Below are 21,585 nucleotides of genomic sequence, written 5' to 3'. Positions count from 1 at the left end.
TTAGGCCTCTTTTTATCCTGTTATGGTGTGGGGCGATGGTCGCTTTTGGAGTGTTTGTTGAGCTCATGTTCGTCGGATCAGGATCTTTCTGTTGGCCCTTTGCCTGACCTTCAACAGGAGCCAAGGCACATTCACCTACTCATGAGTAAATGCACACATGTGGCTCCATTTCACTCTTCATAGGGCTCAATACATTTTCCTTATCAGCTATCAGCTTGTCGATTTCACAACCCACCAAAAATCAGGTCTCAACCCACTGGTGGATGATACCTTTTGCCATCATACAAAAATTTACTTAGAATATTTATAATCCACCTCACCTTGGGCAGAAGGAGCCCAAGGTTTACATTGCTTTTTTCTACATATTAGTAGTACTGTAGATGTTTCCCCCCCCCCCTTCTCGAATAATCTCTCTCTAGTGAACATTTTATCAGCTTTAAAATAAAACCAATTAGATTGCTAGAACAGGACATCAAGTTACACAACTATCTGGAAAAATAAATGCTGAGAATTGGTTAACATATTATAATCTGCAGGATCACAGTTCAACCACAAAGGATCATATGTGTCATATCTAGCTCTCTCTTTCTATTAGTTAAATGTGGATTGTAACCTGTTACACTGTTAGATTTCAGTTTTTCCATTTTCAGTACCTTTTGAACGTATAAAGTGCCAACATTTGAAACCTGATTTGTTTCAATTTTGAAAGCACCATCTTCATTTCCCTTTATAATGTTGAGGGTAGCATGCCAGGCTGGTGTTCCACGTTCATCTTTGTCTAGAATAGCAATGTCCACTACTTTTGCACCAACTGTGTTTTCCGACACAAATGCTTCATACTGAAAAAACAGGATGTTATTTGTTGTGCATATTTAAAGAACAGTCAGAACTGCAAGCTGCAAGACTCAGAAAACTAACAGTTGATTTAAGTACAGCTGTCTTATTTCCTTTTCTAAATCTATAATGATTAACAGATTAAGTCCTGAAAAACTGACTAGTGAAGATGTGGTTCAGTCACACCAGGTGAGTATCTCAGCTGTTGGCATAAATTTGCATCTTTATCTTGCAAATCATAAAAATGGAAGAGCCCAACAAAGCAACATCTCTCTTTTATCAGGGCTGATACAACCAGAGTAGAGTTACAAGCTAAACACCTGAATATGTAGTTGTAAAATTTGTGACAATGACTCCAATGCATTAAAAAGTGGAAAACATAAAGAAATTAGAATAGGAAAATAATGACTTGAAGATAGGAGACATACCGTGCCATGTTCACACACTGGTGCATGATCATTTGCATCTGCAACTTGAATTACAGCTGTTCCAGTATTGCACAAACCATAGGACTGACCTCCCATATCTCTTGCTTCTACTTGTAGTGTATATTTGTTTATACCCTAAAAAAGAGCAATAAAAAAAATCTACTGGACCACCTTATCACTTTGTTAGTGACTCATCGAGGTTGTTTTCTGTGGCTAGGACCCCCAGCTATGCAAATGTGTATAAGGGCTGAAGTAGGGACAGCCCAGGCATGAAGACTGACTGTAGCCACTATGAATGGCAAGTTGGGAAAGGAGCAGCAAACTGAAAAGGAGTTCCCTGCACCTTGTGTCTGCCCGCTGTCCACCTGGCCAATTCAAGTCAGCCCTCTAATCTACACTCAGAAAGAGCGAGTAGGAAGTAGACTGGGGCACTGGCAGCCAATCTCTTCCTCCAGTGCCACCACTGCAAGAGATCACAGCAACTGAACTGTAAGAAGCAGGACAGGGATACACAGTTCCACCTTCTTCTATTTCTTGGCTGCCTAGTAAGAAGGTGGCAAAGCCCTCCTCCGGATCTTTCATCTTATTCTGAAATCCAGCATTAGAAATAGGGCACATGCATGTTAACACATATGGGAGGTGCACTATTTTGAATTATCTAATTTAAAATGTAAACAATGTTTACAGGGTGATCATCCTGACAGGAGTAGGGGAATCTGTCCCAAATCAGACAACAGACTGAGACTGCTACTCAACTTAAGCCTAAAGGGCACTTACATATTACTGTATGTCACTGAGCAAGTTGTCACAAATATGCCTGCTGATGCAAACAGGAGCATTTTTACGAATCGCTTCACTTTCTAACTTCAAATGGGATAGAAGAGCTCATGCACTTTAATCTAAACTTGAGAAAATGTATTGATAAGCTGATATGGGACTGCCTGGTCACAAAACCTTCCCTCATAATCAGGCCATCTATGAGGCCAAACGCAACAGTCAGGTAGGTTGGCCAGTGGCACCCACCTCCATTCACTTTCTGCTCCTCCTCTCCAGGCTGGAAAAAGGTAAGAGGAACAGAGCAAAAATATGGAGGACAGGCTGGTGTGCCACCTGATAAAAGGTTGGTAGCATTTGGCCCGCAGGCACCAAGAGGCCTTGAGCCAGTTCTGCTCACATCTTTTGGTTGGAGAGGGTTAACAAAGCACATGACTAGATGCCTGATACAGGAGGATGTGGCAGCAGTGATAGCAAGGGAGGAAGGAGATGAGCAGGACTGCAAATTGGTGTTACATTTATCTGTTTTCCACTGTGCAACCAGATTTACAACATATTAAACACTCTCCCTTGCATCCAATACTTCATCTGATGTCACACTGTGTATTTCCTTGCCCTGAGCTGCACCTAGCATGTACCTGAAGCTAAAGAAACAATGCTACAGGCATCTCCCAGTATCTGCAGAGGATACATTCCCTCTCTCCACAGATATGGAAGCCAGATAAAAGCGGATCCTACAAAAGCATTCAAAAATCCCCCCATCATGCCAATAGCTTGTCTGCTTCAGATTGCAGCCTTCCTGTCGCTCTTCCTGCTCTCCTGGCTCTTTGCTGACTACAAAATGGAAGCAGGAAGCAGCAGAAGCACTCACAGGAAGCAAGGCAGAGAGCTGAAAAGAATATAACACATTATACAGTTCAAAGAGCTTAGGGTTGCATTCTTTTCAGCCCTCTGCTTTGCTTCCTGTGAGTGCTTCTACTGCTTCTTTTTTTTCTTTTTTCAGTCAGCAAAGAGCCAGGATAAGGCACTGAATGTAATAGAATCAGCAGTCTCTCTCCCTTCCCCCCCCAACCTCCCCCCCCCCCCGAGTTATGTACTCATATTGCTTCAGAGGACAGGCCCCTTATTTTCTTCCAGAGATTCTCAACCCTGCCCCTGCCTCTGTGTTGTCTTACTGTTGGGCACAACACCAATAGTAATGAACATAATTATACTTTCAGGAAAAGTTACCTCTCTGTCCAAGGTTGGAGACACCAATGTAATAGAACCTGTATCTGGATGTATATTAAAGATACCAGGTCCTTTAACAGGTAGCGGATCCTGGCTCACAATTCTGTACTTCAGCTTTGTATGCAATGTTCCAGGTTCATCTCTGTCTGTTGCAGTCATTTGTCCAATTACCGTGCCTGCATATAGGAATGATCCAGTTTATCTTTTTAAACATTCAAGTTGAGTATACTGCTCAAGTTATTTCAGAACTACCCCCAAATCACCGCACATACAAAAGGTACACCCACAGTACTCAGAAAGAAAAATATACCAAACACTTATTTGACACAACCTTAATAAAAGCAATGGAGACAGCCCACAAAAACATTGCTGTTTTGCAACCTCAGCCTGCTTCATTGGGGTTGCCATTAGGGTACCAGGACAAGCTGACAAATCAATGAAAATTGTGCAGCACTGGATGGCAAAATACACACACACACACACACAGTGTTCATTTCATTATGCATAACTAGAAAGCATATATAGAAGCAGTAACCCAACTAGTGCTTTGCTGTTAGAAGCTCCCTCTGTCGATAGAAAGGAGTGTTCTGCTCATGCAAAAGATACCTTGCAAAGTAACATACTCCTTCCATTCACAAAGGGAGCTTTTGACAATGGAAGTGCTAGTCAGATTTCCACCTAGAATACACATCATAGAGAGTCCAAACAAATCTGGTTACCAAACCATGTATCAGTTTAGATGTTTCCGATTACATTCCATGAATGCACATCTAGGTTTTGATACAAAAACCCATGTATAGTGCTCCTAAATTCTTCTTTAGCCACTGTACCACTGTCCAGATTTTACTGATGAACACTCAATATGCAGCCTCATTCTGACTACCACTGTGAAATGACTTGTCCATATTTTGGAAAAAGCACTTGAAGACATAACTTAAAAAGCCAGTCTTTGTGAGAATCAACTTTTATTTTGTATAAAAATAACCTCCTTCTCAAAATATCCACAATCTTAGTTTGGCTGTTCTTACCACACCAAAATTGTTATCATCTGCTAAGGGAAGCTCTCCATTATTCCCTTTTTGTCCTCACAACAACCCTGTGAGGTAGGCGAGGCTGAGAGAAAGTGACTGGCCCAAGGTCACCCAGGAAGCTTCGTGGTTGAGAGGGGATTCGAACCTGAATCTTCCAGGTCTCCACCTCCCAAACCACTACACCACTCTGGCTCTCAAGAATGGGTGTGGGTCCTTCTGACTGCTGGTCAGCTGAGGCATGCCTAGTCAATAACCTCCTTCTCCACTTTCCTTCTTTTTATGATTAAGTTTTCACACATGTTCAGTATCACTGTGACCAAGAAGCAGTCAAGCACAACACCCAAAAATTGCTCAAAAGTATGAAGGGGAGGCAGAGACCTTGCTAGTTTGGCTCTGTGTAATCAAGGCACTCTGGAGGGGCACTTTAGCAATGCAACAGCCAAATAACTCCCAGTCTCTCCTCCATCACTGGAGTTGGAGCAGAAAGATCTGGATAACCAAGTTATCATGCGCCAAGCCTGGGAGGAAAGTCAAGGCTCTTCCCCATTGCCCAAAGGATGGCACCACAGTCAACATGGGAATAAAAAGGTAGAAGCATCCCTGGTCACACTTTGGCAGAAGCTTAACCTCAGGTATCAAACACCAGTACAAATAAGAAGTTAAAGCCGCACACATTTTATACCAGCTAAGATTTAAATTAAAGAAATATTGTGTGTCAGCTTACCGGATCTGCTGTTTTCAACAACAGTAAAAGTACAAGTCTCTGGGTTAAAAATTGGGGGGTTGTCATTATCATCTCCTATTCGGATTACATGCTTAAGTGGCAACTCTGGAGTGTAGCCATCAACCGTCTTTGCATAGCAAAATATCTGCACAAAAGAGGAAAAACCTTCAGTTGCTAGTTGTGATTAGGTAGTTGGTTTCCATTTGAAATGCATTAAGACAGTGATTTTCAACCTTTTTCATCTCACAGCACACTAAAACGGTCAAGGTTTTTGACAATTGACAAGGCACACCATGCTGCCAGTGGGGGCTCACATCTCCCATTGGCCCTATTAATAAATGACCTTCCCCCAAATTCCTGTGGCACACCTGTGGACCACTCGCAGCACACCAGTGTGCCACGGCACAGTGGTTGAAAATGGCTGCATTAAGATAATATCATTTGGACATTGATTATTGCTAAAAGCCAAACACAAGGTTTATGTTTTTTACACCTCAAAAATGGTGGATCAGTACTGCTAGGGTGCCCTTTCTCTGTTTACCCACTGCAGCATTTCTGCACACTTCTAACAGCACAGTCCTATGCATGTTTACTCAGAAGTAAGACCCAATGAGTTCACATAGGGCTTATCCAACTTAAATATGCTTAGGCTACAATCCTAAAACTGCAATTCTCCATGTCATCAGCATAAATTCAGAACTTCCGTTGCTTGATTCATTCTTGTCCATTGTCAAAACCACACATCGCTGGTAGTTTCATCTATTTAACATAGTTTCATCACTGCCTTAGACATACTGCTGATCAGTGTTGACAAAAACATGGGCAAGGGCCATTCCTAACTTTGTGGCCTATATATCCAATTTTAACAAAAACAGCAAAACCCCAGCTGATCCACTGTTTAAATGAAAATAGTTTTAAACATAGAGGACAGAAAATAATGCATTTAATCAGATATTATAAATTGTAAACACCCATAAGGATAGCAAGCAAACATACCTCAAATTTGTCATATTCTTCTCGATCTATGGGGCGAGTAACAAAGAGATTTCCCGTTTCTGCCTCAATGTAAAAATAATTAAGTGGAGGTTGATCAACACCAGGACCGCTTATAGAATAGGTGATATTATACCTTTCAGATGTATCAGAAACCAGCTATATAAAGGGAATGAGATATAAATAAAAGAAAACCATTGTGAGTTATCTTACTTCAGGGTTGTCAGAATGGAAGCATAAATCTGCTACTCCTTTTTTTGGTGCTCAAACTCCTGTAGAACACAGAAAATACCCAGACCTTTAAATGTTTTCATAGTACAGTATATACATTTGAATTAAGAAGAAAATTATTTGCACTGTCATTATTACCATACTTACTTGCAAGTGAACCCACTATTTTAAGAAGGAGCCATCCTCCAATAACTGTTTTTAGAAGCATTCCACCCGGAGGCAGCAACTCTCCAATATCTTATTAGTTTAAAAGTATGGAAAAATATCAGGCTGTGTTCAAAAATTGTTAAATTCTAAGGGAATGCTAGTCTTCTTTTGGTTATTTCTCTGTAAAATCTGTGTGTATAACCCTTCCCTTCTCCTTTTGAAGAGAGTCCCAGCTACTCATTTAATTGGATGGTTTTTCCTTGCATGAAGTCTCAGGCTATAGGAAAGGTGCAGAGTTAGTTACATCCAATTAGAAAACAGGATGTCTTTTCAGCTGGTGGATAAACACTGAAGAAATCAAAGCCTCTGAGCATGTTCCAGGGATTTCCTAGAGGAGATCTGAGCAAGTGACTAAGTTTTGAGAGTGCTGGTGGAATTCACTATCCAGATGTGCTTAGTTAGGGGCTGTGTATTGAGAGCCATCAGGGTCTATTTTATTCTGGGCTTGTCTTCTATCTCCTACTTACAAAGCTTTTTTCAGTTGTATCCTTTTATGACAAATTTGACTTTGTTGTTTTAACCTGCCTAATTGGCTTTGCCATCTTTTCTTTTAGTATTTTATAAAACTTCTATTTTTGTATTTTACTATGTCTTATTGTAAGAATATCAGCAGAATTACTGTGTTTGTGTTTTGCAAGTATTGTCAGCATCATCTTGAAAAAAATCTCAGAGAGCTTGCATTAAGTAGGGAGAAGGGTCTGGCCCAGGGAATCTCCTATGAATAGCTTAGTTTCCTGGGCTGATGCCAGTGAAGTTACTACCAAAAAAAAACTCCTCTGGCCATGACGGATCCAAAGTTTTCATTCCACAACTAGAATGAGCTTCCTTTCACAGACAGAGAGTTGTGCTCAATAAGTGAACCCTTCTGCTCATGGAAGGTGCACTTCCATGAGCATTATTTTCCTTCCATGAATGGACCCAAAACTTTGGACCCAACCAATTAGTTAGTATTAATTTTGTTAAATGCAATTCCACTTGTAGTTTAGTGCACCATCTAAATACATACTGGTGGCCACATTATTGTTCACATTGTTATTGAGTCTCATTAGGAAAAAGCAAAACAAGTCAACACACACACACACACAAATGCAGACATGCCATTGGTGCTATTTGTGAGCATGACGGAGTGGGTCAGCCCTTCTCTAAATAATCAGAGATGCTTGCTGCAGAGCTGATAGTTACCACATATCTGCAGCATAAATACAGAAACCCTGAAAACAAAACTATTACAGGGCCATCTAGAGACCCCAACATGCACTACTTTACAAATCCCTTTTGAGTTGCAGAAAGATCACAGCAGCTTACTATTATTCGCTGTTTTTTAATACTTCATGAACTAGCAAACAAAGAATGTGGGTAGTATGTGAGCAAAATTCAGTGTCACCTTTGTTCAAGAGACCAAGATAGCCATTTTATATATTGTGGTGACATAGATCTGGTCTAAACAACACACTTACCTCATGGTGAGTATTAGCCATGAGTATGAGCCAAAGAGTCACTGTTTTTTTTAAAAGTGGCACTCCTCTTATATTTATCACAGGGAGAACAACTATCCTTTTTCAACCCAGCATAGCATCTTTTCTAGTGGCTGTTTGCTGGAGTTTCTTCTGCATGTTTTTCAATTGTGAGGCCTTTGAGGACAAGACTTACTTTGCTGTATAAACTGCTTCTTTGTTAAAAGTAGTATAAGGCCTCCACTTCCAATTTTTCATAAAACCCAAAGTCACATATTTCACTCTAAGTCAGTCTGAGCCTGGCAGAGGTCACAAACAAACATGCACGGCCTTTGCTGAGCACAGACGACCCTCTGCTGGCAAGGGGAGCTATCTCCCCTCAGCTCTGGAGGGTGGGGGCAGTGTTCGCTCCTATCTGTGGTTTCACTTGTGGGGGGTTCCAGAAAAGAACCCACATGGTCACGCCTATATATAAATGTTCACTATATATACAATTTATAATATGCCAAGTGCAACAGTTCCCAAACTCTCCAAGAGTTTGAGAACTGCTGGAATTCCCTGTGGAAGGGGTAAAGACAGTGACACAACTGCTATAATCATACAGCTGCCAGAAGTAAAAGAGGTTTTTTAAACTTGCCTGATGCAGCGACAGCCTTCCGGTGTGTGTGTGGGGGGGGTCCTGGGAGCCTCCAGGCCCCTCTGCAGGGCTTCCCATGCTTCCAAACAGCTAAAAATAGTTTTAAAAAATGGCCACTTTGGTTTTGCAACAAAATTAAAAGTGGCAGGTTTTGTTTTGTTTTTTACTATTTTTAGCTATTTGGAAGGAGGGTGAGCAAGTTCTATACACAGCTACAATTCACACAAATTTCCCATGTCCCAGGCTGACATATAGGTGACCTCAAGGGTGGACTAGCTCTGTTCCTTTATTCATATTCAAAGCTACTCAAGAGTCACAGTTTTCCTAGGAAAGCCACTGGTTTATTTTTTTCTACCACTTAAATAAGAAATGAACACTAAATGTATGCTGTATATTAAAGTTACCTGTTTAATTTGCATTGGAAAAGGGCCCAGTGAGTTTTCCATTAGAAGAGTTGGAACAGGAGCCCACCTTCGTTTACTTCGTCTAAGGACAATCTCTCCTGGCTTATGTGTCTGGGTTTAAGGAGAAAGGACATTGTTTAAAAGATCCCATTTCCCTTTAAACAGAATTTAAACAGCTAGTAAGGTAAAATATCAGTCTTAAAACACAAACCAAAGCAAAAATTAACATGAAACCCAACTAGAAAAAGCACAATCAAAAAGCTACAGAGTTCATTTGAAATCTCCCAACACTAAAAGCTTTGTGAAAGAGTAAAATTTTCAACTGGCCATCTAAAAGCAAACCAGGTAGGAGGACTTGCCTGACCTCCAGAGAAAGGGAGTTGCAGGAGGCCAGCACCTCCACTGAGAAGGCCCTGGTCCTAGCAGATACCTTCCATTCCTCACTTAAAAGTAGTAACTGAAGCTATGTCTCAGATTATGGCCAGCACATATGGGGAAGTACATATGTATTTAGGCTTATGGGCAACAACTAGTGCCTTGAATTGACCTCACAAACAAACAAAACTGAAATGAGAAGCTCCCAGCAAGCTTCAATTTGCACCAGCAGAAGTTTCCAAGTGCTTTCAAGGCTAGTCTCACAGGTGCTGAGGTGATCAGGGCATAAATAACTGCAGCCAGATAAATAGCAGCAACCTCTTCCGGTACTGTGCATACTTGGAAAGTTATATTCCCGGTTTTTCTCCCTGCTCCACATTTCACTACCCTTGTCAACATTCTCTAATCAAGGCTAAATTTTCCTCTTTATAAATGAAAGAACACAAATGGGATATCACTAACCCTTTTGGGATGCGACAGCAAATTGACATGTATTTCCTTCTGCTTATGTTCTTGCAAGTCTTTGAGCAATATGCTAAAAGCTTTCTTCTTAGAAGACAAGGAAACAGCATTTGTTGTAAATACAGAACCATCTTCTAGAACGATGAAGTTAGGATCAGTTGAACTAACCAGGTCTGGAGCCCCAAAGCACTTTTCCAGATTTACTGTTAAGAAAAAAAAATCATAAAAATGAAAACAAGACACAAGTGTCAATAATGGCTAGCAAAAAAGACTAACAATCTAATTTCCGAAAACAATAATAAGGTGCTTATATCCAACTATTTGAAGCACCACAAGTACTTCCAATATAAAAATAAAATCTAATGACACTATCTTTTGTAACATTGCATATTGGTGTTGCCAGGTATGCGCCTAACCAAGAACGTATTCAGTGGTAAAACATGTCTCAGGAAGGAGCCACACATGAAAGTTGTCCAGTTCTATTTATTTTTCACATTTTTATACTGCCATTCCTCCAAGAATCTCAGGGAGGTGCACATGGTTCCCTCCCTCCTTGTGTCCTCACAACAACCTGGTGAGGTAGAGAGAGAGAGAGAGAGAGAGAGAGAGAGAGAGAGAGAGAGAGAGAGATCACCTAAGATCACCCAGGAAGCTTCATTGCTAAGCAAGGATCTGAACATGGATCTTCCAGGTTTGAAGTCCAACTCCTAAATCACTACATCATCCTGGCTCTCATTCTGGTTTTATATTTTCATTCTCTCAACAATCAGTCAACTTGCTCTAAACTTACTTCTAAAATCTGGTACATACCCTGGTGGTAACAAACTTTAGGAGTATATTCACTGAATGTTGCCCATTCCTCAAAGTACAACTGGATACTATCAGCTCAATTCTAATGGGTAAAGGCAGCAACCATGTTCAGTTTTTTGGGCTGTATACAATTAAGGATACCTTAAGTCTCATTTATATGACCCTCCCAGAGCCATCAAGAGGGGGCAGGCTACAAATCCAGCTAAAATACTATCAATCATTTAAATAGCCTTTTCTGAACGTTCAAACCACTTATCATACAGTAGCATTGTGTTGTCCTTACAAAAAGCCTATAAGCTGAGTAAATAGCATCATTCCCACACTGCGACTAGAGCAGTGGTTCCCAAACTGTGGGTCAGGACCCACTGGTGGGTTGCAACCTGATTTTTGGTGTGTCACCAAAGGGTGATGGAAAGATCAGATAACTGCCTGAAGCCCTGAGGTTATTCAAAAAAATCAGATACTGTAGCTGCTAATTACCCTGCAAAGAGCTCAGCTCCTGCAGTTTGCAAGCATGCATAAATATAGGAGATAATTTGTTTTCTGGGTATTATTACTTATAAATAAAATATTTCTTTCTAGATCTCCTTTTTTAAAGTCCAGTAAATCTAGGTGGGTCTCAATAGAGAGTTGTTTAAAAATATGTGTCCTGACGCTAAAAAGTCTGAGAACCACTGTGCTAGAGGTTGAGGGTGAGAAGGAGTTGCTTGCTTGGGGCCACCTAGTATGTTCGTAGCAAAGGTAATATTCGAACCAGGGACAACTGCAAACCTGATCGGCAGCTCAAACCTTCAGCCACAATGTTACACCAGCTATTTATGAAACAATAAAATAATCAATACAGCAAATTATAAGAACAAAATATAACTTCCCACAACTACTGCTAGTAGCTTTGTTGATTACATCTGACCTGCTCATAAGTGGCTTTTGTTTATAAACAATTTTATTTTAATCAATAAAGGAATCAATCAAAACATACTTGCATCCTCCAACACTTAAACAATTCAATCCTTTGCATGTTCTCAGAAGTACAACCCACTGTGTTCAACAAGGTCTACTGGGTAGCAACTAGATTTAAGATTGTACCCCTAAATATAGCAAGCAACAGAAAGAAGGTGCTAGTGATTATTGTTAAGGTATTACTGAAGTTTCTCACCTTTGCCAATTAATGTCCCTGCCTCTAGGTTAGATGGCACATTAAAAGTCGCTTTCTTGCAAGCTTCACAAAGTACACTTAGTATCTAGTGGAAAAATAAGTAAAAAAATCACAATTTTTAGTTATTGCGTATAAAATTAAAAACAGCAGGCACAAATATGATCTCTAAACTTTGTCATTTTAGGGATTATCAATCTGTTTCTAGACTCCCTAAATATTTAATAAAAGAGGATAGCCCTAATCCCTCCCGACAGCATCTAATAATATGAAATAAGGGTTGGGTAGGAAGGATTACATATGCTTTTAGTACATAGAACCTTTAAACTTTATTGCATTTTACACAGGGTTATGCTGCAAGCAAACATATCAGCTTTCAACAGTCTTTCCAACAGTCTTTCCATGGAAGAGATCCATACCATTGTTTTGGAAAATATGAAGAAGGCATACTAATTAATAATACTAACAAGAACAGTGCTAATAGACTGCCCCAGACAATGAAGCCAGACACACAAACTGCAAACCTGTGGCTGGATTCAAAGAATGGTTTGGCAAGCAGCTGAACAGTGTGGACAGCCAACCCACATATTTTACATGGAGAGGAATACTGCAAGACACACGGGTAGGGTCATCCACCTATAGCAGGCTCCATAATCATGGGACACCATATCCAATTCTTAATTCAGCAAAGTCAACTCCCTCCCTCCCCATTGTGTGAGGGAAAGCATTTCATTACTACTGCAGAACCAATATGAACCAGAGTTTATTACTCTGACTTCCACCCACCTTATCTTGTCACTTATCAACCATCAGTTTAACTTTGAAGATGGAGGTAAAAAATTATTACTAATAAGGCTGCCTAATGGCAAATTGAGTTGTCATCACAATCAGCCAGTTCCTTTCCTTTAATTCCAGGGTGTCTAAGAACTCAAGGAAAAATACAAATATTTCTAGAGAAAGTTTTCAACTTGGAAGGATGACACAAAGGAACAAATGCGAGTTAAACAACTCTTGTGACTAGAAAACAAAACTGCAGGAATCAGCATTCAAAGAGAAATTTTCCCCAGTCCAGGAATGTGATGCAATTAAAATCAAGTGAGAAGCTTGGCGATGATATGGTAGATGCCTACGGACATAAACCCAAATAGTCTTTGAGATTTAGCATACATGTTGTATCATGAACATTGCTCATTCCACAATCGCTGGCACAGTTCCAGAGGTATCACTGCCTGTAGAAACTGAGGGCAGGCCCAAAAAGGTAGTTGTCCAGGTTGCAGAAGATGGAATTACTGAAGTAATTCAGCAGAAGAATTAAATCTGGACTAAGTGCAAAGACTGGAATTAAAGAATTAGTAGCAAACACATTTTCCCAGCAATCTGAGAGCTAAATTGGGTAGCCACACAGCATTGGCAGGTTACTGTACAAAGCATTGTATGCATACTGTTTGGGTGGCGATTCAAGAGTTTCTTCATAGAGGCTGTGTATAGGAGAGAGGTCACCAGCTCCAATGCACAATTTGGCGATGGACAGAAACCTGTTTCTTCAAGACTTTGCAAAACTGTGTTCTATAGAACCATAATTCAGTTTTGAGTAGATTAACACCCTGAAGATTTATAGCACAGAAACACAGCCTGCTTACCAGGAGGGAGATAAAAGCACTTGCAAAACACTCACTGCCTTTATGCACTTTATTCTTAACTGCTTTATGGGTGCTGTGGAGATGGTTTCTTGTGCAGCACCAACCCCAAGAATTCTACAGTTATTGGAATCTCTGGACCAATTTCAGTTTGAGATCAGGATATAAACCACACCATCAGCAAAAGTGCTGAGTTTGAGAAAATGTATAGTTTAATCTGCATTTTCTCAGACCAGTTTATTTGGTGCTGCACCTCCTATTTTATCGTCACAACCAACATGTGAGACAGGTTAAACCAAGAGTAAGTGACTGGCCCAAGGCCACCCAATAGGCTTTGTGGCCAAGAGGAAGTTTGATTCAAACTTCTCTCCAGTTACAGATACACTATGTCTTTCCAGTTAGACACACTCCAAGCACCATACCACACAGGCTCTCCAGTACACCTAATATCAGAGATGGTGTATGATAGCTCGACATTATCTACGTATCAGCAGTTGAGAGATTGGTAAACAATGTTTATTTTTACACAGAGATTCACAATGAGAATAAAGTCTTGAGGAACACCCTCTAATAAGGAATAAGCAAGACCAATGAAAATTCAAGTAGGTTTTCAAAAAAAAGTCTTTATGAACATGGGTGGTTTCCCCAATCCAGAATTATAAAGGTCTCAAAGTATTCCATGTCTCCAATATGTTCCATAAGAAAAACAAGATGACAGATGGTCTTATCTCAGGAAGGTTTCAGAAAACAGAATTTCCAAATGAATTAGATCATCATTAGCAGGCCAACATTTATGGAAACTGCTTTGTATTTTTGCCGGTAAGTTGATCAAGGAACCAGACCAGGTGAGCACTGATGATGCATTTCAGAAGCTTGCACATCCAAACAATGGGCCAATTTAATAGTCAAAAGCCTAATTCAGGTCCCCAAAATAGGTATAATGATAGTCTGTCTCAAATTTGGGAAAACATGTTCCTAGCAGCCACAGAGTGTCAGCAGCAGAATAAATATACCATGCACGTACTAAGTATACCATAGTTTTTCATATGGTCATACTTTGCACAGTTTCTCATATAGTCCTGTTGCCATGTTATCACATGAATGTGGTACCATGGATAACCAAGACTGATTCTTGCCAAAATTAGAGAATCAAAACAACTTAGAAAGTTTTGGCCCTAACATTTGGACAGGCTGGATTGGCTAGGAGTTTGAAGCATCCAATAATGATGTCTGTAACTTCCTTCTCCAATAATACAAGATGGGGATCAGATAAAATGCAAAGCCCCTAGAGAACTGATTCTCAAAATCAAGTTAGTTGGACTGGTAACCAGATCTGCAATGGATTCAGGAGCACCTTTAGCTCCAGCAAAGGGTTCAGATGACTGCCATTCATGGTTTTTTGAAAGCCAGCAAGTCTGGGCAATCAGTGGAAGACATAGCAGGTATACTTCACTCCTAACAGACCAGCATCATAGACTAGGCTCTATGAACAATTAGGAAAATATGTCCTTCCTGACAACAGGAATATTATTTTTAATTTTTTTTTACATTTTTATTCCGCCCTTCCTCCAAAGAGCTCAGGGTGGTGTACACAGCTGCTCCCCTCCTTCTTGTCCTCACAACAACCCTGTAAGGTAGGTGAGGCTAAGAGAAAGTGACTGGCCCAAGGTCACCCAGGAAGCTTTGTTGCTGAGGGGGGATTTGAACCTGGATCTTCCAGGTCTGAGTCCACCTCCCAAACCACTACACCACCCTGGCTCTCTGGAATACAGACTGCATGGATCACACATGCACTAAAACCTTCTTCACAAGCACTGATTTCTCTGTGCTCATTTAACAAAAGTATCTTGGAGAATAATTTAACTAAATTTCAGACTGTAAGTGTAGGGTAAACTTAAGTAACTCAACAGGAACTTTAGCACTCTTGCCAGAACTCCAATCAACTATTGCACTCTTATATAATCATTGAAGTAGTATTGCTTCAGTAGCATTACTTTGGTGTAGCTGGGTTCAGCACTGTTGCAAAGAATTGTTGACTGCACTAAGGATCAGAGATGCAGTAATAAATTCAGTATGAGTTACTTGAAGGGAGACTCTTTTAAGTTTCACTTTTCAGGTGAACATGTTGCTGATTCTGCCGAAATGCATGCACAGCAGTTGGCAATCTTGGCGATGTAACATGTAGCAACCAATCCAAACAAGCACATTTCCCTTTCAAGGGGAGGGAAAGAGAGAAATTGGCAAGTACAGGTGGATAAATCAAAGACACGCATTAATTAGGGCACGAATGAACCCGAAAAAACCAGCTCCTTCAATGAGCGTCTCCAAAGAGTTTTAAAGGCTTGGCCATTATTATCCTACAGCGTCCCAACTCCGTAAAAGAAAAAAAAATTCCTTATTCTGGGAAGAAACTACCTGGAAGTCTCAGCTCTGGCAACTGTGAAGCTTGCCTTCCTAAGCACATCAGAAGACATGGAGTGCATCTGAAATCCCATTAGACTCACTGACTTCTGAGTCCAAAAGCATAGGACGGTCTGGAAACATCACTCGTTCCCCCCCCCCATTAGCCAGATAAACTTCAGCAGCACCCATGCAGGGAAGTAAGGCTACAATCCTATCCCCATCAGTGTGACCAGATGTCCTCCTTTTCTAGGACATGTCCTCTTTTTAGCCTCGTGTCCTGGAAAAGAACTTAAATGTCCTCCTTTCCCCTGCAAGTGGGCAGAGCATAGCCTTCTTGTAATTAATAAATCAAATGTAATATAGTTTTAAATTTAGTAAGCAATATAGTGTTTAACCACATGGAATTAATATACAAGCAGCTTTATGTCCTACATTTTTCATGGATGTCCTACATTTTGGGGTGCCTGGTCCTCCTTTGTGGTTATGACATCTGGTCACCCTGATCCACTCTTCCCTGGGAGTAAGCCCCAATGACTTACAGTGGGACTTACTTCCGAGGAGGCATGCCTGAGATTGGGCTCTCCACCCGGGGAGGGCAGCCAGCCTTCTAAGAACGCAGCGGGACTTCTGAGCTAGGCTGGCCCCGTTATCTGAAGCTGGGGCCACCCGCACTTTCCTGGGAGGAAGGTCCACTGAGCGCAGCGGGACTTGCCGCCGAGTAGACAGGCACGCCCGTTTATTGGGCTCCCCGAAGAAAGCGTGGCTGGCAGGCACGAGCCCACCGGAGCGCCACTGTGCAGCTCGTCCCGGACTGGGGGCGTCTCCAGGAGCTCTGGGTGGAAACTTCCCAGCCAGCGGAGCGGGCGGCCGCTTGGGGCGAGAGGGCGAAGCGGCCCTCGTGGACGCCCCCAGCGGGCACCGAGGCCGACTCTGGTCCCTTCCAAGCAGCGCCCTGGAGCGCCTGTTCCGCTGGGAGCGCTGCAGACTCTCGCCGCCCCCTTCCTAGGTGCCTACTCACCAGGAGGCCGACGAGGAGCTGGAGGCAGCCGGCCGCGCAGAGGCGCCCCCCGCGCACCGCCCTGGCCCTCGCCAGCGGAGCCATGCTTCAGGGAGGCGGCTGGTGCGCAGAGAAGGTGCCCAGGTGAGTGCGAGGTGGCGACGGTACCAGAGGAGCAGCAGCAGGAGGCAGCGACTCGCTCCCTGCCTCTGCTTTTGGGTCAGGAGGCGCCGACTGTCTCCTCCCGTCCGCGAGAGGACCTGGCTCCTAGCGAGGGCGGGGCAGCGCCCAGCAGGGAAGGGAGGGCAAGCTCCACCGGTGGCGCTTCAGAGCGCGCACTTCTCCCCAGGTGGCTGCGCGCACAGCACTCTCCCTGCTAGGCCAGGGAGGGAAGCGGAGTGGAAACTCCCCCGGCGCCAGCCCCGCCCCGCCTCTCGGAGGGGCACCTCGCTGCTGCGCTGGGCTGCCACGCCTTTCCCCGCCGACCGCGCAGGGCAGGGCAGGGCAGGGCGCAGCCAGCCAGCCAGCCAGCAAGGTCTCCTCTTGGCCAAGCGCCTCGCTCTCCAGGTTGGCTCTGACGCCAGCAGGCTGCCTTTCCAGCAAGCCCCGGCACCGTCTCCCGGGCCAAGCCAGCAGGACCCTCCCACCGGGGCACCTCCGCGGCGGGCGGCTCCCCTTCCCAAGTCCCCACCTTCCGGCGCCGCGCCGCAGCGGAGAAGGCTGGCCGAGAGAGTGCGCAGAATTGACCTTCCTCTCCGGCTGCGCACTTTCCCGAGAGTAAGCCCCGCTGAAGACCATGGGACTTACTTCTGAGCAGACAAGCATAGGATTGCTTGCTCGAGTATGGAGAAGGGTCCCTGGTCAGGTAGATCACACCTTGTCCAAACATCCAAAATCCAAAGTGATCCAAAATGCAGACATTTTTGTGCAGGACTTTTAAAAAACTTTCTGTAGCTTGAACACTAAAAGGTCTTGTGCTCATCCCCACATACAGTGCTGGTACAGGCTATAAGTTCTGTTCACTGCTCTGCAGTGTGTACCTGTACAGACATGGCTGAAAAAGGCCTGCAGACACCCATAAGGTGTGAAAAAAGCAAGAGGAAGCATTTCTCATTATGTTTACACAATTATTCCAAAATCCAGACACCTTCCCATCCCAAGCAATCTGGATAAAAGATGTTCAGCTTGTACTGTTTTTGCATTGGGTGCACACATTGTTAAGCAAGCACCGTTCCTAATCTTGAGATATGAATAATAATTGAAGTATTATAAAAATATTATTATATTATTAATAATTATTATAAATAAAAATTCTTCACAGATACATGATCGATATAGGGAAGTATATATATATATTAAAAATGCTTTGCCAAGATGAAAGGTGGGGTGTAAATGCAAAAAAGGGGGAGATGGATGAGTGTTTAATACCTATAAAGAGTACGTGTTGTGGCAGGCACATTGCTGCCTGATTTATTTGGAAACTCTAATTCTGAACACCTTTCGAATTGCAGGTGGGGTGCTGTATTGTGACTGTAACAAAACAGAGGTCTGATTTCTAAATGCAAAAGTATACATTCTTGTTATATGGAAATGTACATTGAAAAAAAAATTAATATTTGAAGGGCAGAAGGCTACCCTCAGGCTACACCATGACTTACTTGTGTGGCTTCCTCTTTAGTGAGGTATGCATTATTTGACTAATACAGCAAGTGTATTTATTTATTTCATTACGTGGTCCAGGCAGGGTAGTACCTGTAAATGAAAGAAGCTGCCTGTGATCAAGCATCATTTGTCAGATGGGAGTTTCCTGATACCTTCTTAAGAGGAAAAGACTTATAAGGACTAACCTCTGGCTAATAAGAGAGTCTATTTGTGTTTCACAGAGCAGAGGCTTCAGTTTTATATTATTCATTTGTGACTTCTCAATTCAATGTGCTGGAAAGCTTTTCAGTGATATAGGAAGCACAGTAAGACTGGACTCTTTACATTAAAGATTGACTCTATACAGACATATCAAACACAGGGGAAGTACTTTGTCTCAGAACAGAAACAGCCAGCTGCATAAGCCAGAGGAGAAATAGCTTTGAAACCAATAGTTCGGGCCTGATTTATTCTTGTGGCCCACAGGGAGGACTATGATAGTACTCAGGAGGGAGGATGATTATTTATATCCCACCTTTCCAATACCAAAACAAATGCTCAAGGTGATGTATAAGTTCCACACTAAAATGTACAGTGTGAAAAAACCAAATAAAATTGTTAATAAGAACAATAAAACCATTGGGGGGCCACTCTTTGGACCAAAGCTATTTGGACCAAAGGTTGATCTTCCCTCTGAGATGGTGGCCAGCAGCCTGAGCTCAGAAAATATCATGGCTTCAGGAGAAAAGGGCAGTATCTTCCCAACTGTGACTGTACCAATTTAGAAAACCAGCTTTGGGATAATATTCCTGGTGGGATATCCCTGGCTGCTTCAACATGGCTTGTATCTATCACATATATGTGTGATTTTTGCTGCCTCAGTGTTTTAAAGCATATTGAGTACTGGAAGCCATCTTGAGCTTTTGGAAAAGCAGTGTGTAAATGTTTTAAGTAAATAACGCCTACATATTGCCAACACCTTTCCAGCTCTAACATTGTTGCCCACGTATGGTCAGAGAACAAAATTTATATAGGCCTTTCCTACACAGTTCTGCTACACCCAAAATAATGAATAGTGCTCTGTTATCTGGACTATCAGGAGCTGGTCAGCACCATTTCCTAGACCAGATGCTGCTCATGAGCTCTTAGTTATCCATGTTTCAGAACATCTGAGCTGTAAGGTAGACTGTGGTCCACAGTACAAGCGTGGTCTATAACGTCAGGGTGTTCCTTGCATTTGAGGCATTGACCATGCAACTCTGCTAGCAAATCAAAACAAAGGAACAATGCTTATGTGGCTAAAATGGCAAGAAGCATAATGCCCACAACTCAGCTAGGCACATCCTTTTAGAATTCACAGTCTTCATTGGTAGCAGTCCTATGCACACTTACTTCTAAGTAAATATGCTTAGGATTGGGCTGAATGTGTAAATTTTCTCTTAATTGCAAGATATCCTCTAGAGAACTACTTTCATGATTTTTCTTTTAGTCCAGTAGATGTGTTTAAATTTTTTAAAAAAATTGGTAATATTCCTGTATAGCAGAGGACTTGAAATGCTTACCTTCGTTATGACACAAAGTTCATAGGGATTAGAAAAATGAAGCAGGCTTCCACCCAAACACATTTATTTGGATGATTGTACGACAAGTCTCTTCCAGTTAGCTATGCAGCAAACAGGTCATCTTCATTTCCCAACATATTGACTTCCAAGACATCCTGGAGAAAAGATAATTATTGTTCAGTTTATCTCAAATGTATCTCATGAAACAGTTTAATCAAATGAAAATGTTGCCATTCTTGTCAATCTGTAATACGCACACTATTTGTCCTATTTTGTTCAATGGGGCTTACTCTCAGGAAAGTGTGGTTAGGATTGCAGCCTCAGTACCAGTCCTTTTCATTCAGTGGTACATAGAAGGGGCGGGGCAGTAGGCAGGGACTCCATGGGGAATCCAGTGCAAGGCTTTGCCCCAGGACCCATAGCATCTAGGTACCAGCATTGAACACCAGCCTTAGAAATAAAAATGGATGGAAGAATGTCTGATGTTTCTTGGTAAATGACTGGTTTTGCTGCTTCCATTGATGTTATTGAAAATATCAGTGTGTGTGTGTGTGTGTGTGTGATTGTCATGTTTTGACCAATGGTAAATTTACTTCACCAGCCTAACTTTGAAAAAAAGCCAAGAGCTTTGCAAGATTTGCAACTCCTCTCTTAGGTAGTACTGCTACATGACACTTTGGCAAGGAAGTGTCAAGAATGTGTTTTTCTTTTTTTACAAGAAGCTTATAGAAATACACAACTGGTTACATCTCAAGTGTGTGTGTGTGTGTGTGGAGAGAGAGAGAGAGTTTGCAATAATATGACCGTGGATAAAGTCTTAACATGGAGAGACAACCTGGAGACCCTTTGGAAGCCTCTCAGAACCTCATGCGGGAATAGCAGGGAATAAAAATTACAAATAAATAAATGTTATTACATTATACGTTAATACTTTTTATCTTTGTTCTAGAAAGCCTTCATTACATTAGTTAAATTAATGCAGCAGGCCAGGTGGCTTGCTGTCTGGGCCCATTCTTGTTGAAAAGTTCATTTGAAATCATTGGTGTTTTCAGAGAATGCAACATAGTTAACATTCTCTTTTTTATCTTTATCTTGTTCAATAATTCAATTACTGTATAAGGGTAAAACATGTATTTAATATAATGGTTTAAAGTCTGAAGAACTTTAGAAGTCTTGTCAGCATTTCTCTGTTAATGCACTTAGAGAGATCAATTTCAAAGTATCTTACATTCAACATATTCTACATCAAGAAAAAAAGAGAGCAGTGGAGAAGGAACCAAATGTCATTATAAATAAGACTAGCAATGGAGCTCTAGTTATGTGGAAGATGAGATTAATGACCTCCCCTGCTATGACTCTGTGATTAGGAGATATCAGGAAACAAGAGATGCTTCTGGTTTATGCGCATCCCTTAAAATGAATTTGAACATCATGTAGTTTGGTTTCAGTCAGATTTCAGTAAGTATTTTCTTTCTGTACTCTTTCCTTTTCCAGACATTGAACTAAAATGTTTAATGCTCTTTAAAGATGCCCGACTTTGTGTTTGAAATGAAGTCATGAAAGGCTTTTTTTAAAGACAGGCTTTGTTTTGAATTGTT

The 21,585-nt window shown here is 41.8% G+C and overlaps 1 protein-coding gene across 1 annotated transcript in view; it reads right to left on the bottom strand.

Annotated features, from left to right (window-relative positions):
- Positions 1–21,585, bottom strand: part of LOC136648311 (uncharacterized) — a 79,614-nt gene that overhangs the window by 12,039 nt on the left and 45,990 nt on the right. Inside the window, exons 18-27 of the mRNA XM_066624424.1 lie at positions 20,102–20,142; positions 16,806–16,890; positions 11,751–11,835; positions 9,785–9,987; positions 8,948–9,058; positions 6,018–6,173; positions 5,022–5,166; positions 3,267–3,442; positions 1,263–1,397; positions 654–839 (exon numbers count right to left, since the gene is read on the bottom strand). Coding sequence (XP_066480521.1) covers positions 654–839; positions 1,263–1,397; positions 3,267–3,442; positions 5,022–5,166; positions 6,018–6,173; positions 8,948–9,058; positions 9,785–9,987; positions 11,751–11,835; positions 16,806–16,890; positions 20,102–20,142 — 1,323 coding nt within the window. The remainder of the gene's footprint in view (positions 1–653; positions 840–1,262; positions 1,398–3,266; positions 3,443–5,021; positions 5,167–6,017; positions 6,174–8,947; positions 9,059–9,784; positions 9,988–11,750; positions 11,836–16,805; positions 16,891–20,101; positions 20,143–21,585) is intronic.

The sequence above is a fragment of the Tiliqua scincoides genome, chromosome 4 (assembly GCF_035046505.1).
Source record: "Tiliqua scincoides isolate rTilSci1 chromosome 4, rTilSci1.hap2, whole genome shotgun sequence".
Taxonomy (NCBI): domain Eukaryota; kingdom Metazoa; phylum Chordata; class Lepidosauria; order Squamata; family Scincidae; genus Tiliqua; species Tiliqua scincoides.
Note: the sequence above shows the minus strand (reverse complement) of the source record. Positions and strands in the feature narration are given on the sequence as shown.